Below are 15,052 nucleotides of genomic sequence, written 5' to 3'. Positions count from 1 at the left end.
TTGTCTACATTTTAACTTAAAATACAAATATACAAATAAAAATAAAATATTTATAATTTTTTTTAGATATTTTCTGTACCAGTAAGAACTACTTATCAGAAACTTTTTTCAAATTTTCGAGATTTTGTTGAATTTTGTCAAATTGTTAACTTTAAATGCTTATAAAATATCATTAATGTGTACCTACATTTAATATGTTATAACTGTTATAATTTAATACAAAGTTTGCTATAGAAAAAAAATTAGACAATTCTGGGTTTCCTTTTATTTGTTTACTACTTATAATTAATTAAAATACAGAATTTGCCATAGAAAAAATAATTGGACAATATTTTTCTGCAACTAAACCATATGGCTGTCTTGAACCTATATTAATAGCAGTGTCTTTACTAAGAAAATTCCATACATGAATACCAATACTATCTTTAAGTTTAACCATTACTTCATCGCTAGTGTTTGTATTAAAGTATAGCCGCCAATCAGTCCAACTTATTGGAAAAAATTCTTCTGTCCCAAACACCATAAATCCTTTACACTTTTTCTTATTCATATCAGGTACCTATAAATATAAAAATTGTATCCAAGTTAAACAATATAATTTAAATCTTAATTATAAATATTTAATTTTACAATCAATATCATTTTGTGTAAATTGCTTTAGTCTAAATTTCAAATTATTAGAGGTGTACTCCTGTGGAAATTTAATTTAATCAAATCCAATTACTTGGATTTGTTTTGCTTTAAATTATTTGTATTAGTTCAAGTGAATAAAAGTTTAATATTGAATAATTTTTCAACATATTATGAATAAACACAAATATTATCAATTTTTCATTAAAATAAGGAATTAATAAACTGATATCCAAACACCTCTACAAATTAGTAGATAAAATAAAAAATTAATATAAACTATTTTAGACATCGAATATAACAGCTTAAAACAGCATATACTAATCAAGTGTTTCATAGATGACATAACTAGTCACATATTAAGCTCATAATAAAATGTATTGACACTCAGTACTATAAAATAATTTATAACAAAATATTATATTTATCTTATTTGTTCTTATAATGGATGTTGATTGTAGAAACGATGCTCCACGAGAATAATTTCGGGGCAGTAGGACTAGGGAGCTTAGCATCTTCCTAATCAACAACATGATTATAAATGAAAATAAATATGTTATTATTTAAAATAATATACAGTTGAAATCGATTATAACGAATTTCAAGGGCCACCTAGTTTTTTTCATTGCAACAGGTAGCTCTTTATAGGTATACGTAATAACGATCGTTTGTTGTAACCGGTCAATCATCATAGTAACAGGCTCGGAGGGATGGCATTTGTGAGCCAATCAAAAAACAATTCAGTAATAACTGCTGATGACTCACCTGAGATATTGCCAATTATACCTATGTTGGGCTTTAAAATTAAAGATAAAATGTATATATCAATAACTAAATAAAATATAACAGGTTGAACTAAATAAAAATATAATAGGAAAAAGATAACGACTGGCTCGTTATAACCGGACATTTATTTTATAATTTGATGTATTTTAATCGTTATAACCTATAACTCGTAATAACTATACTTGTTGCAAACATAATATATTTTAACAATCATATGGGCTCGTGCCGGGAAGTAACGTGTTGCTTCTTGTAAGCAGTATCTCGTTCTAAGCTATGGTCGTTATAGTGATTTCTACTGTATTTTACTATATCGTTATTAACTGTGTATAATAAATCAGGGCCTAAATCAAAAATAATAATACCGTTTGCCGTTATATGGATATTAAACGTTATGACTGTTCGAATGACTGTTTAACGTTATAAAAAATTTAAACGTTATTCAACTTAAGCGTTTAACGCTATCTGATGGATATAGCTTGCTTCCCACACAAAACAGAGTGATTGAAAAATATAATATTACAAAAATAAAAATAATATATATTTTACTGATAGTTATAATTTTATAAACATTTTTTTTTCAGGCAATTATATGTTTCAATCGTTTTTGTATCTGTTATTAGCTGATTAAGCTTAATCGAAGTTTAACCGTAGACGGTGTAACTGGCCCTTATAGTTTGTAACATCACGACATTTTTAGGTTTAATTACTAATACACTGAGCATACCTGTCCCACTTATTATCACTATTATAACGAGTCAACATACCTTTATTGTTATAACTTATAGCCTATAGGTATTATTATTAAGGTAGATACTGCGCGCTAATGCACTAATGACTGCAGTGTTATGCTATATCTGTCCCCCGACCCCCTCAACGTGAAGTGTTCGGTGTCAATACGCCGTCGCCTGCAAGCGCCGGGGCCGTTAGCGCTTTTTGTCGTGAACAGCCTTTCACACTACAGAGCAACCTGTCTCCAAGTAGTAAATTATTGTAAGAAAATTCACATTTTACGACACTGACCCGCCTCCCTCCATACTCGGAACGCCAAGCTTGACGCCGGCCGTCACCCAAGCTACACAGCTTACGTCGAATCACTTGTTTTTTCACGACTGGTCAACCAATACGTCCTTCCGGTCAACCACCGGTCAACGTCGACAACACTTGCATCTTCCACACCAATACCTCGTGGTCAACCACCGCACGCCACGTCCGTGGTTGCCAGTTTTCGTTCATGTTCTTTAACCCCGGCCACATCGTAGCTATGATGGGCTAAGCAGCTACTATGGGCCCAACTGCCCAAGGATGGGGGAAGTCACCGAACACCAGCACCGTTTCAGTCCAGCTACCAAGTCAAAATGTCGTAATATATTGTATTTTTCCCCTCATGTCCCCCCTGAACTACTGTTAGCTTTCGTGGCGCACGCCGTGGGTATATCTTTTTTTTTCTCATTCCCTTTAATCTTTCCCACTCCGGCTGTCGCTGGCCCTGCTGCTTCACAGCGCGTCCATATACAACAAAAAAATATCTTATTCTACCTATTCTAAATTTTATAATCACACACACTCCCGGTAACCCTGCAAAGGCAACTGCGAGCAATGCAGTCTGCGGTTTCCCATGGGCCGGGAAAGTGCCAATTAAAATAAAGAATATCACAACGCACGTCGTTCGACGGTGTACGAATTACTGTAAATTAAAATATGATGCCTTGCGACAAGCTCCAAACTTCCCCCGTAATCTAGTCTATTCCTCTTTGTTCTCCACTTACCATGTGCTACAAAATAGTATATTATGTGGCAAGGGCGGAAAATGGCCTTCTCGCGCGAGCCATACATACTATTTTTTGTAACGCCCCTTCGTTCATGGAAAAGGTTATGCAGGGATCTATGTAACAATAAATTATAGACTTTTCTACAAAATATGTTTAAATGTTTATATTATAATTTTAAGATGTAATCAAAAGTTTATGTTTTGTAAGGACCGTGGTAGGTATACATTTTAGTTTCTGGTTGTGCACGCCCGGCGGCTGGCACTTTTGGGGATTTCTTCTTTTCCGCCTGACACTTTTGGGGATTTCCTCTTTTCCGCCCGCTGGACGGAAAAAGGTTGCTTTCCAACGCTTCAACCGTGGTAGAAAACCAAACTTTCAGTGCAGGCGTGACAAAAAATATAATTAGGTTACAATGCCCATTTTATTCAATTACTTTGATGCCAATATTATTATTCTTAACGAAAACGCCATTATTATTCACTTACGTGAATGCCAAAACTATTATTTTTATTAACACACGACTTATTATTTTTTGATGCAATTGCCACGTGCCTAGTGATGTAAATTTTCATGAAAATTATTTTTGGTAAATATTTTCAAAATCTTCAAAATTTTGATAATTATAATTTATAATTATTTATAATTTATCATATTAATTTCTTAACAAATAAATCTTTTGATATTATATAGGTAATTGTAGTATATTTAACCTTCATAATTATATTTTAAAACATGTACTTTTATTACCATTGACCCATTTGAATATAACGTTGGTATTATTTTAATGAACATAGTAGGTATAGTAAATTCAAAATTCAAATCATTAAATATATATAATATATATCAAGATAGAATATTACCTCGGTAATAAATGTGCAATTTTATCTTTTATTAAAAATTTTGTATTTTTACTTCAGTATAAATTCTGAGTGTGTAATCGTTTTGTTACAATTATTGATTTTTCAACTTCTAACGGAGATAATTTATTGTTTGAGTCACTTCCTCAATTTTACCCAAATTATATTTTTTTTATTATAAGTGTTTTGTTTGACTCTGACGTTATACTAGTTACAATGTAAATAAAAATGAAACAGAAATTTTATAAAGTATTCAAATATATTTAAACTTAAGAATTAATTAATTTAAGAAAAGTACAAAAAAAAACAAATTTTCAAGATTACATCTCTACTCGTGCCCAAAGCTTTATTATTCTGGCCATGATGCCAAATTCTTATTCTTGTTGAATACCTAAATTATTATTATTATGTGATCATGTCAAATTTATTATTATTACTGTCATGTAATACACACACCAACTTATTACCCAAAATCTAATATTATTCTTATTTTATTATTAATACAACCTTTTCCCCTTCATTATATAAATCTCTGGAATTTATTTGCCACTGCGTGTATAAAACCTACGCATTCCACCTGGCCTTAGGGACTACACGCGGTGTGGCTCGTAGGTCACGAGAGAGGCGTTCCCCTCCCTCATGGATAGTTTCTGTGGCCTCGTGGGCACCTGCATGGCATATATCGCTCACCAAATTTGGTTAACGGTCAACGTCAGCCTAATTTATTATTTTAATCTAATTTTCCGATTCCTACTGCCTAATTTTTACGAGTGTAATATTTATTGTGACATTTTTTTAATGAAGGTCATAGAATATTAATTTCTACTGCTTGCGTTTAAAAAGTTTTAGCTCCCCTCTATGACCCCTCCCACCATATCACTAATAAAAAAATCTCAAATTGCGCCTATGTGAGACTCATATTGAAAATTTGAAATGGTAAAACTATATCAACGAACTGTATTCTACAATTTTTATCATCCAAAAAAAATTAATTTGTACAGAAAAAAAAATCTTGTTCAAAGTGATTATAATTTGAATAATTGTAGGATGGACATAATATAAAATGTACAAATATATAATACTACAAACATATTGTTTTCAGTGAAAAAGAATTTTAAGTTAGTAGGTGTAGTAACTGGTAAGTATATCTTATTTTACTAGTTAGAGAAACTATATAAGTAAAATATATAGTCTATAGATGCCTAAACTTGTTTTAAATTATAATATAAAATAAAGATAGATATCCTGGTTTAAGAATGTATACATTTTTTTTTTACTCACTAGATTTGTATTACAGATTTTTTTAAGTGTTCTGGTGATAAGACCAGGGCCATTATACCCCCAATAATTTGCATGATAATTAGAAGCAAATTCATTGATTGAAGTATTTGAAACTGTTCTTCCAATTTTATCGACATCAAAGTTTAATACACATGAGGCAACTAATGTGTTTGATTCAATTCCTACAAAATTTGATAGGCCCTCCAAAGATCTAATCAATAAATAAATAATTAAATCCTTTATAATATACTTACAAGAAAATAAGATATTCACTTCATTAGAACTACATCTAGGTCCAAATAAGTCCCTCCAAATTTCCATAATGTTAATAATCTCAATAAGTCACTTGCATGATGAACTGGCCATTGACTTGTGGATATGGTGTTTGAGGTCACAAAGTTTTGTAATGGAGTATTATGAGAATATTTAACAAAATTTATGTATCTTAAATTAATATTTGAATACATTTGAAATCTATTAATAATTTCAGATTCATTGCTTATGAAAGTAGGAGCCACAAATAAAACAAATATATTTAAATTAGGATTTAAATTTGCTGCAGATTCTATAGCACAGCCTTGTCTCAGACTCAAATTAATTCCTTTTTTATGGTTACAAGATGATTCAATAAAGAATATACTATTCTTTGTTACTTCTTCAGGATTTAATTCAGGTAAAGAATTATCTGGCTTTTCTTCAAGGTAACAAGAAATTAAAATATATTTTTGTGATGAATTTAAAAATTGGTCATTATTACTAAGACAATTTAAATTGTACACAATTACAATAAAAATAAGTAGTAAAAATATAAAACGATAAATTATATTTCTTTTAAAATATAGCCAGTCAAACATTTTAAATTAATAATATTTTAAAAATTGTTATAAAAATAATTGTCATATACAAATAAATTTCTCCGTAAATAACAATTCTGTAACCATAGTAGTATATTAAAGTATATTTATTATTATGTAAAGTAGGCAAATGTATACAGCGTATCTGACTACCTAACCGTAGAGACTTTAAATTTTCAAAAAATGTTGATTATCTTATAGGTATTCAAAATATTTTGTTCTTTTTGACTTACATATAAAATATTAACAATATAATATATTTAAAATGTTCTATTCTCTAAAGTTTTTTTTTAAATTTATGTATGATAAAATGATTGTTTGTGATTTTCTCAGTACAAAACTTGAAAATGTAATTCAACGTCTTGCGTACATTTTGTAATTAGATTGCATGAATTCAATTTATAGACAATTCTACATTTTTACAAGCTCCGATGTACCTTGCATTGAAATAAAATGTATCACGTTCATGACAGTGACTCACACAATGTCTTGGTACACTCGACGACTACTTGTAGGTATAGACGTATTTGTAGAACAACTTACTCGGTTTTATTTGTTTGACTGTATATGACTCTTCACATGGTATGTCTTATACAGTTTTTAAATTTTTACGATGGATATGCTTAATAATTATATAACAATATATAAATTATTTATTTAATTGTTATAATATTATATTATTAGTTCTACTACAAGAATGGGTGTCTGCAATTATAATAGTTTAATGTTTACCGTTTCGTATAATAAAATAATAGGCCTGTAATATGCAGCATGATCGACTTATCGATATAAAAATATTAAAGTCAAATCTTTTATTTTTACTGATCATTCATGGTATGCTATATGCGCGGTGGAAAAATCCCTCTCGGCGCATTCACACAAGTGCTGGACCAACTACGGGAAAATATAATGTAATAATTTATTATTACATATTATATTGTATACCTGCAGTATAGGTACCTACACGAACTACGACGTATAATTAATGTCACCTCCGTCGTATCTGTCGTCGTCAAAGCGCATTAACTTTAAATAATATTATAATATATTAAATATATATATATTACACCGATATAATAATATAGATGAAGCGCACATTATAATATTATATCCTTCGCATAGTTGTGTGCTCGTGTGTCTGAACGCGTAAGTATCATGTTCGATGTTTTCTTACACTGTTGCCATCGTTAATGGCTATAATAATTATCAGTGATTTATTGTCGTATTTAAATTTACTTTTTCCCAGGATGCCATAATATCTCAGGCTGGTACTGTAATTATTACACCGTTGAAGCAGAATTGAAACGGCTTACGCGAGCCTATTAAATCGATATAGGCAAAGCTCCATAAGAAGGGGCCATATTATTACACTGTTTGTAAGCATTTTTCATAATGCATACGCAACGCTGAATAATGTTTATTTCACAATAGAACAATTGAATGCAAGGGTGACGTACGTCTGTATTATAGCTTTACGTTAATATTAAAAACATATTATAAGATAATGGGTTCTTCGGGCAATAACGATTGTAATTATTGCATTATTGAAAAATTACTATTAAAACTGTCTGGATCAAATAGCGATAATAGCATGATGATGTATTTGACTATATTTACTTAAAAAAACAAGAATAATTATCGATTCGTTATATAAATAAAATGATTTTATAAATTATGTGTATTTTTAAAAATAAAATTGTAAAATTCTTAACTATTAACTTGTGCTTATTGGTGTGTTGTTGGTGGGTCCCTGAGGGGGTATGTTAGTATGTACCACTGTCCACTGCTCACTCACAACCCACGCCATGCCACTGTTTATTGACTATTATAAGTTTTCATATGGGGAAATGCCTGATTTAAAAAAAAAATTTAATCATGTTAATATCATAATAATCTAATATATAAAATTCTCGTGTCACAGTTTTCGTTGCCATACTCCTCCGAAATGGCTTGACAGATTTTGATGAAATTTTTTGTGCATATTCAGTAGGTATGAGAATCGGCTAACATCTATTTTTCATACCCCTAAGTGATAAGGGTTGTCCAGAAAAAAATAAAAGAAGTACTCAAACAGGGATTTTGATAATTTACGGTAGAAATAATTGTTTATAAATGGTTGCTAAGGTATTGGTTATATATATATATAAAAAAAAAATAATAGATATAACATACAAAAATACATACAATCTTCAATTTTCACCCTTCTACGATCAACCCTTATTTTTTAATAGCCATTTTAGTAATTTAATCTTTTTTCCTTTTAATCAGCCTCTTTGCGTTTTATTGGCATTGCTCACCGTACAAAACATACATTATGTACAATTGTCAACGTTACTACACTTGATGCATAAACAATATGTATGGCAACGAAAACTGTGACACGCTAATTTTATATATTAGATGTTTTGTACAGTGAGCAATGCCAAGAAAACGCAAAGGGGCTGATTTGAGCCGCAGTACAAGTAAAGCTCGAAACTTGCGAAATAACAGATTCGAAAGAACAGAACAACAAATCCAGCAACAAAATACTGATGCACGTGTCAGAATGGCGCAATTGCATCAAGAAGAGCCAGAAGATACACGAGCTGAACGCAATGAAGTCAGAAGATTAGAACAACGACAATCACGCCGCTTCACAGTCAAAATACGAAGAACAAATGACCAACAACGACAACAGGTACATCGAGCATTTATATCTGATTCATTCCCGCGTCTAGCATTCCAGTATGAGCCCGATATTGAATATTATGCTCATTCAAAAGTGGTAATTGGTGCTATGGACAAGGAATGTCCACATTGTCATGCTCTGAAATTCAAAAATGAGCCAGCTGGGATGTGTTGCGCGTCAGGAAAAGTGCAACTACCTGAAATTGAAACACCACCTGAACCATTGATCGGCTTACTCATCGGCACGGATCCAGATTCTATCGAGTTCCTGAAGTAAATTCGAAGATTCAATTCATGCTTTCAAATGACATCGTTCGGAGCTACAGAAATAGTTCGAAATACTAATGCAAATGGTCAACAATTCAATTCTACATTCAAAATCAGAGGCCAAGTTTATCATAAAATGGGCTCACTGATGCCAATGCCAAACGAACCACATAAATTCTTACAAATATACTTTATGGGCGGAGATGATTCCGGAAGCGCACTTGCCAATCGCGTGAATGCACGTTTTTATTATAATAACCTTGATTCACTTTATGCCAGGCGCATCGTCGGCGAGCTAGATGCTCTTTTGAACGAGCACAACGAGTTGTTGAAAATATTCAAATCACATATGCACCAATTACAAAGCGATAATCACGCTATCGTCATTAATCCTGATAAAACACCAGCTGGAGAGCATTTTCGTAGATTCAATGCACCCGTTGTTGATGATGTTGCTGGAATCATGGTTGGCGATTGCACAGCTGCACGAGAAATTGTGATTCGTAGAAGAAATAATAACTTTCAGTTCATTGCTGACACACATCGTTCATATGACGCTCTCCAATATCTGCTAATATTCTGGAAGGGACAAGACGGATATTGCATAAACATAAAACAACGAGATCCCGTATCAGGTACTTCATTGATTATTAATTTGATCATTAGTCATTTAACAAAACAATTAAATTATTGAACGTAATAAATTTAAATTAATTTTTATGAACAAATATTACAGGAGTTGAAACAAACAAGAACGTTAGCTCAAAGGATTATTATGCGTACCGATTAATAATGATTAGACGTGGCCTGGACAACGTAATTTTACGATGTCGTGAGCTTTGTCAACAATTCATGGTCGACATGTACGCGAAGATTGAGAGCGAACGACTACGATACTTACGATATAATCAACAAAAGCTGCGCGCGGAAGAGTACATTCATTTGCGAGACGCTATTAACAACAACGCTGACGTCGCCGAAATTGGTAACCATGTCATTTTACCATCATCGTACGTAGGCAGTCCACGTCATTTGCAAGAATATATACAGGATGCTCTGACTTACGTGCGCGAATATGGACGACCATGTTTATTTTTCACATTCACATGTAATCCAAAATGGCCAGAGATTACATCTTTGCTACTGCCTGGCCAATATGCAACACATCGCCATGACATTACAGCACGTGATGTGTTCAGACAAAAGTTGAAGTCTTTAATAAGTTTCATTACTAAATCACATGTATTTGGTCCCACACGTTGCTGGATGTATTCGGTTGAGTGGCAAAAGCCAGGATTACCTCATGCACACATTTTGGTTTGGTTCATCGACAAAATCCGTCCTGAAGAAATCGATAGTATCATTTCTGCGGAAATTCCAGATCCATCCACCGACCAACTGCTGTTTGATATTGTTACAACAAACATGATTCATGGTCCATGTGATACTCTTAATAGTATAATATATATAATAGCTGATCCCGTGAACTTCGTTAGCCGTTAAATGTACAAACTGTATATGACTCAAGCTTTGTTCAATGCGTTATTTAATATTCGGTGTGTGCGGTTCTAGATTTATCTTAACTTTTCTGTTGCCCAGGATAAAAATTCTGATTCACAACAGTACATTATCAGGTAAGCAATCTACCTGCGGTAGATCGCGGACCCCGTGCTGTTTGTACGTATTGTACGTAAGTGTATGATTTAACACTAAAATATCAAATTTATACAAAGTTTGTCGTTATTACTTAATTCCACCTACGATGGATTAATATAATCAATGAATACAAAAACCTAACCTAACCGTACTAAAATCCGATGAGTAAAAAAAACCAAATTTAACCCTCTTTAAATTAGCTTATCTTCTTCCCAGTGGTCTAATCTACCCACAAACATTCATATATAATATATATATATATATATTGACAAAAAATAATAATACAAATTGATGGAAAATGTACTAAAAATTTCCATAAAGATTTTACCAATGATGCGGTCACAAATGTCGACGGATACCCAATATATCGTCGAAGAAATCAAGAAAATGGCGGACAGTCATTTATTAAAAATATCATCAACACAGACATTGATATTGACAATCGTTGGGTAGTGCCATATTCGCCTCTGCTGATCAATACATATAATGCTCATATTAATGTTGAGTTCTGCAGTTCTGTGAAGAGCATCAAATACATTTGCAAGTATGTTCATAAAGGCAGTGATATGGCGGTGTTTAGAGTGGAAAATATTAATGTGAATAAAAACTCCTCCAGTGAATAAAAACGATGAAATAACGCTCTACCAAATTGGTCGGTACATCAGCTCCAATGAAGCTGCTTGGCGTATCTTTGGTTTTCCAATTCATGAACGGGATCCAGCAGTTGTTAAGTTAGCCATCCATCTTGAAAACGGTCAGCGTGTATTTTTCACGAAAGAGACAGCGATTGATCGTGCAATAAATTCACCTAAAACTACACTTACTGCATTTTTTGAATTGTGTAATTGTGTGGATGATTTTGGTGCCTTTGCACGAACATTACTCTATTCACAAGTACCACACTATTTCACATGTACTCAAACAAAAACATGGATGCCCCGCAAGCAAGGCTCACCAGTTTCTGCATGTCTCAATTTATTTAAATCAAACGCCTTGGGGCGATTATTTACAGTCAATCCAAGACACACGGAGTGCTTTTATCTTCGACTGTTGTTGGTTAATGTTACTGGCCCATTATCATTTCAAGATATACGTAAAGTGAATGGGCAACAATATCCAACGTATAAAGATGCATGCCTTGCACTCGGCTTGCTTGAAGACGACAACCAGTGGGAATGCATGCTTGCTGAAGCTGCATTGAACTGTACAGCAATACAAATTCGTCTACTATTCGCTATAGTGTTGACTACATGTTTCCCAGCCCGAGCACAGATATTATGGGGAAATCACAAAGATTCAATGACTTGCATCAACATCGTATACGGTGCCACGATCTAACCATAACAGCGACGAAATGTACAATGAAGCATTGATTGCTATCGAGGATCTTTGCATTGTCATTGCCAACTTACCACTTAGTAATTTCGGTATGAATTCGCCAAATCGAACTGCATCTGATTTAATGAATACTGAAATGAATCGTGAACTGCAGTACAGTACTGTAGAAATGGCAGCGATTGTTGCCCGCAATGTCCGACTAATGAATGAGGAACAAAGAACCATTTATGATCGCATTATGCTCGCAGTTTCAGCTGGACAAGGTGGGTTCTTCTTTTTGGATGCACCGGGTGGAACTGGCAAAACATTCGTTATTTCGCTAATTCTTGCTGAAATACGATCAAATAATGAGATCGCATTGGCCGTTGCATCATCGGGCATTGCAGCAACTTTATTGGATGGAGGTAGAACAGCTCATTCAGTATTTAAGCTGCCACTACATATTCAGAATAACCCTGACGCAGTATGCAACATTCATCCATGGCCACTGTGCTGAAACGGTGTAAAATTATTATTTGGGATGAATGTACTATGGCACACAAACATTCACTTGAGGCGTTGAACAGGACATTGAAAGATATTAAAAACAGTGACAAACTATTTGGAGGAACTCTGTTGGTCCTTTCAGGTGATTTCAGACAAACACTTCCAGTCATTCCACGTTCGACATACGCTAATGAGATCAACGCTTGCTTAAAATCATCTCCATTGTGGCGTAATGTTGAAAAATTACAGCTAAAAATAAATATGCGCGTTCAAATGCTTCAATATCCATCCGCTGAAACATTTTCAAAACAACTCTTAGATATCGGTGATGGAAAAGTTGCTATAGATGAAACTGGAAACGTAAAATTACCGACCGATTTCTGCACAATCGCTGATTCGCAAGATACTCTCATTGAACAAATATTTCCCGATGTACACACACAGTACATAAATCATGAGTGGCTTGCAGAAAGAGCGATTTTAGCGGCAAAAAATGTAGACGTTGACAATATAAATCTGAAGATACAGATGTTGTTGCCAGAGAACTTGGTATCATATAAATCTATTGATACAGTTTGCGACGACAGCGAAGCAGTAAACTTTCCCACAGAGTTTTTGAACTCACTGGATTTGCCAGGCATGCCACCGCATAATTTACAATTAAAGGTTGGATCTCCAATTATCATGCTTCGTAATTTGAACCCGCCCCGGTTGTGCAGCGGTACGCGATTAGTCATTCAAAAATTAATGAAAAACGTGATCGAAGCCAGGATTTTAAATGGCAAGTTCAGAGGTGAAAATATACTCATACCGCGGATTCCTATTATACCTACTAATGTGCCAATTCAATTCAAACGTATTCAGTTTCCGATTAGATTGGCATTTGCAATGACTATCAACAAATCCCAAGGTCAAACGATGTCTGTTTGTGGATTAGATTTGAGAACACCATGTTTTTCACACGGACGTTTGATACGTGGCATGCTCTCGAGTGGGTAAACCATCCAGTTTGTTTGTGTTAGCTAAAGATGGACTAACAAAAAATATTGTTCACGCTATTGCATTAAGAGATCGATATTGTTTAATAGTGTTACTGTCGTAATTGTTTATTTAATGATATATAATTGTACGGAATAAATTATAATAACTTAAAAATAATGTTTGCCTTTTGTTATTTTTATATTCCCTCATCGTTCACAGCGCTCCATGCTTATTTCACGCATATACCACATTCTTACATACATACAATATACACATTCTAACATAGATACATACTTCCAATAAGTATGCTATTTTTTTTCTACACTAGAAATTACTAGGAAATTATTCATATGGCAAAACAACGTTTGCCGAGTCAAAACATTTTGAATTATGCCCAATAAAATATAAATATATAAATATGCCAAAATATACTTATATAATAATATATAATTTATCGAATTTGACATTTCATTAATTGTTTTTGTCATTTACAACTAACAGGTGTACTTCTTTGTGTTCAAACTTCTAACATAAAATGAGCAGCTAAATATCGTACATTATTTTTTTTTATTGACTATTATAATTTTTCATATGATAAAATGCCTTAGGGCCATCCTGACGATTTTCGAAGCCTAAAATGTCATTATCGTCAGTTGGCAATTGCATATATTATGATATATACCTAGGTATAAAGGGGAAACGCGCAAATAGACATAAAATATAGTACCTTGTACTTACAAAAATATGAATAAGATATAAGAAAATAAATTAATAACAAAACACGTCATATATATAAACCTAATATTATAATAATATTGATAAATCAATGAAATAATAATTAATATAATAGGTATACCTATTACAACATAAAAAAGTTGGATAAATGCAGGGTACCAATCTGCTGTACAGTAGGTGTCAAACATGTCGCTGTAATGGATGTGTTATATTTGAATTACATTATTGATAAATCATTGTATACGAAAAAATATTCTGAACGGAGACGTTGTATCAGCCTAGAATACGTCTTGTAAAAATAATCAAATTTAATTTTTTTTTTTTAATTTAACAGAAATCGAAAATTGCTCACGACTATAGACAGCATGATTTACCGGTGAACTTTTTTTGTTTGATAGACGTACAAAAAGTTATTAGAAACCTTCTATTAAAATGTCCTATGTTAGCTATGAAAAGAAAAACTTTTATGCATTTCTAACTGAAAAAAATTTATAAAATTTGAACATACGGGGTGATTCTTTTATCAAACAACACTCATTATTTCAAAAAGTGTAAGTTTTTTTGAAAATATTTTTTTACATACTTTCAAGTCGCTTATAAAACAACGTTTTTCTTAAAAAATTATATTTTTAAATATTTTTTATCCTTATAATTTTTTAAGTTTTTTACTTTTTTGAATGACAACATAAGGTTTTAATTTTTTATTCCAAAGCAGAATATTTTTCTTAATATTTTGATACATGAA

The 15,052-nt window shown here is 32.5% G+C and overlaps 4 protein-coding genes across 4 annotated transcripts; 3 read left to right on the top strand and 1 right to left on the bottom strand.

The window, feature by feature from the left end:
• Positions 1-267: 267 nt before the first annotated feature.
• Positions 268-6,105, bottom strand: LOC100571406 (lactosylceramide 4-alpha-galactosyltransferase-like; the record flags this gene model as incomplete). Its single annotated transcript, XM_016800436.2, has 3 exons — positions 268-559; positions 5,324-5,534; positions 5,597-6,105. Coding segments are annotated over 3 exons (990 nt in total), but the record flags the coding sequence as incomplete, so codon positions are not given.
• Positions 6,106-9,148: 3,043 nt separating this feature from the next.
• Positions 9,149-12,105, top strand: LOC103312035. The gene is made up of 4 exons (XM_008192037.1): positions 9,149-9,746; positions 9,848-10,567; positions 11,089-11,328; positions 11,384-12,105. Exons 1-4 carry the CDS (start codon positions 9,149-9,151, stop codon positions 12,103-12,105), a joined length of 2,280 nt encoding a protein of 759 aa, XP_008190259.1.
• Positions 12,106-12,121: 16 nt separating this feature from the next.
• Positions 12,122-12,558, top strand: LOC115033173. Its single transcript, XM_029485275.1, has 2 exons — positions 12,122-12,509; positions 12,554-12,558. Exons 1-2 carry the CDS (start codon positions 12,122-12,124, stop codon positions 12,556-12,558), a joined length of 393 nt encoding a protein of 130 aa, XP_029341135.1.
• Positions 12,555-13,939, top strand: LOC103312036 (ATP-dependent DNA helicase PIF1-like). Its single transcript, XM_008192038.2, is given in 2 exon segments — positions 12,555-13,563; positions 13,565-13,939. Coding segments are annotated over 2 exon segments (1,122 nt in total). The 5' UTR covers positions 12,555-12,570; the 3' UTR covers positions 13,694-13,939.
• The last annotated feature ends 1,113 nt before the right edge of the window (positions 13,940-15,052 follow it).

This window comes from Acyrthosiphon pisum, chromosome X (assembly GCF_005508785.2).
Source record: "Acyrthosiphon pisum isolate AL4f chromosome X, pea_aphid_22Mar2018_4r6ur, whole genome shotgun sequence".
Lineage (NCBI taxonomy): Eukaryota > Metazoa > Arthropoda > Insecta > Hemiptera > Aphididae > Acyrthosiphon > Acyrthosiphon pisum.
Note: the sequence above shows the minus strand (reverse complement) of the source record. Positions and strands in the feature narration are given on the sequence as shown.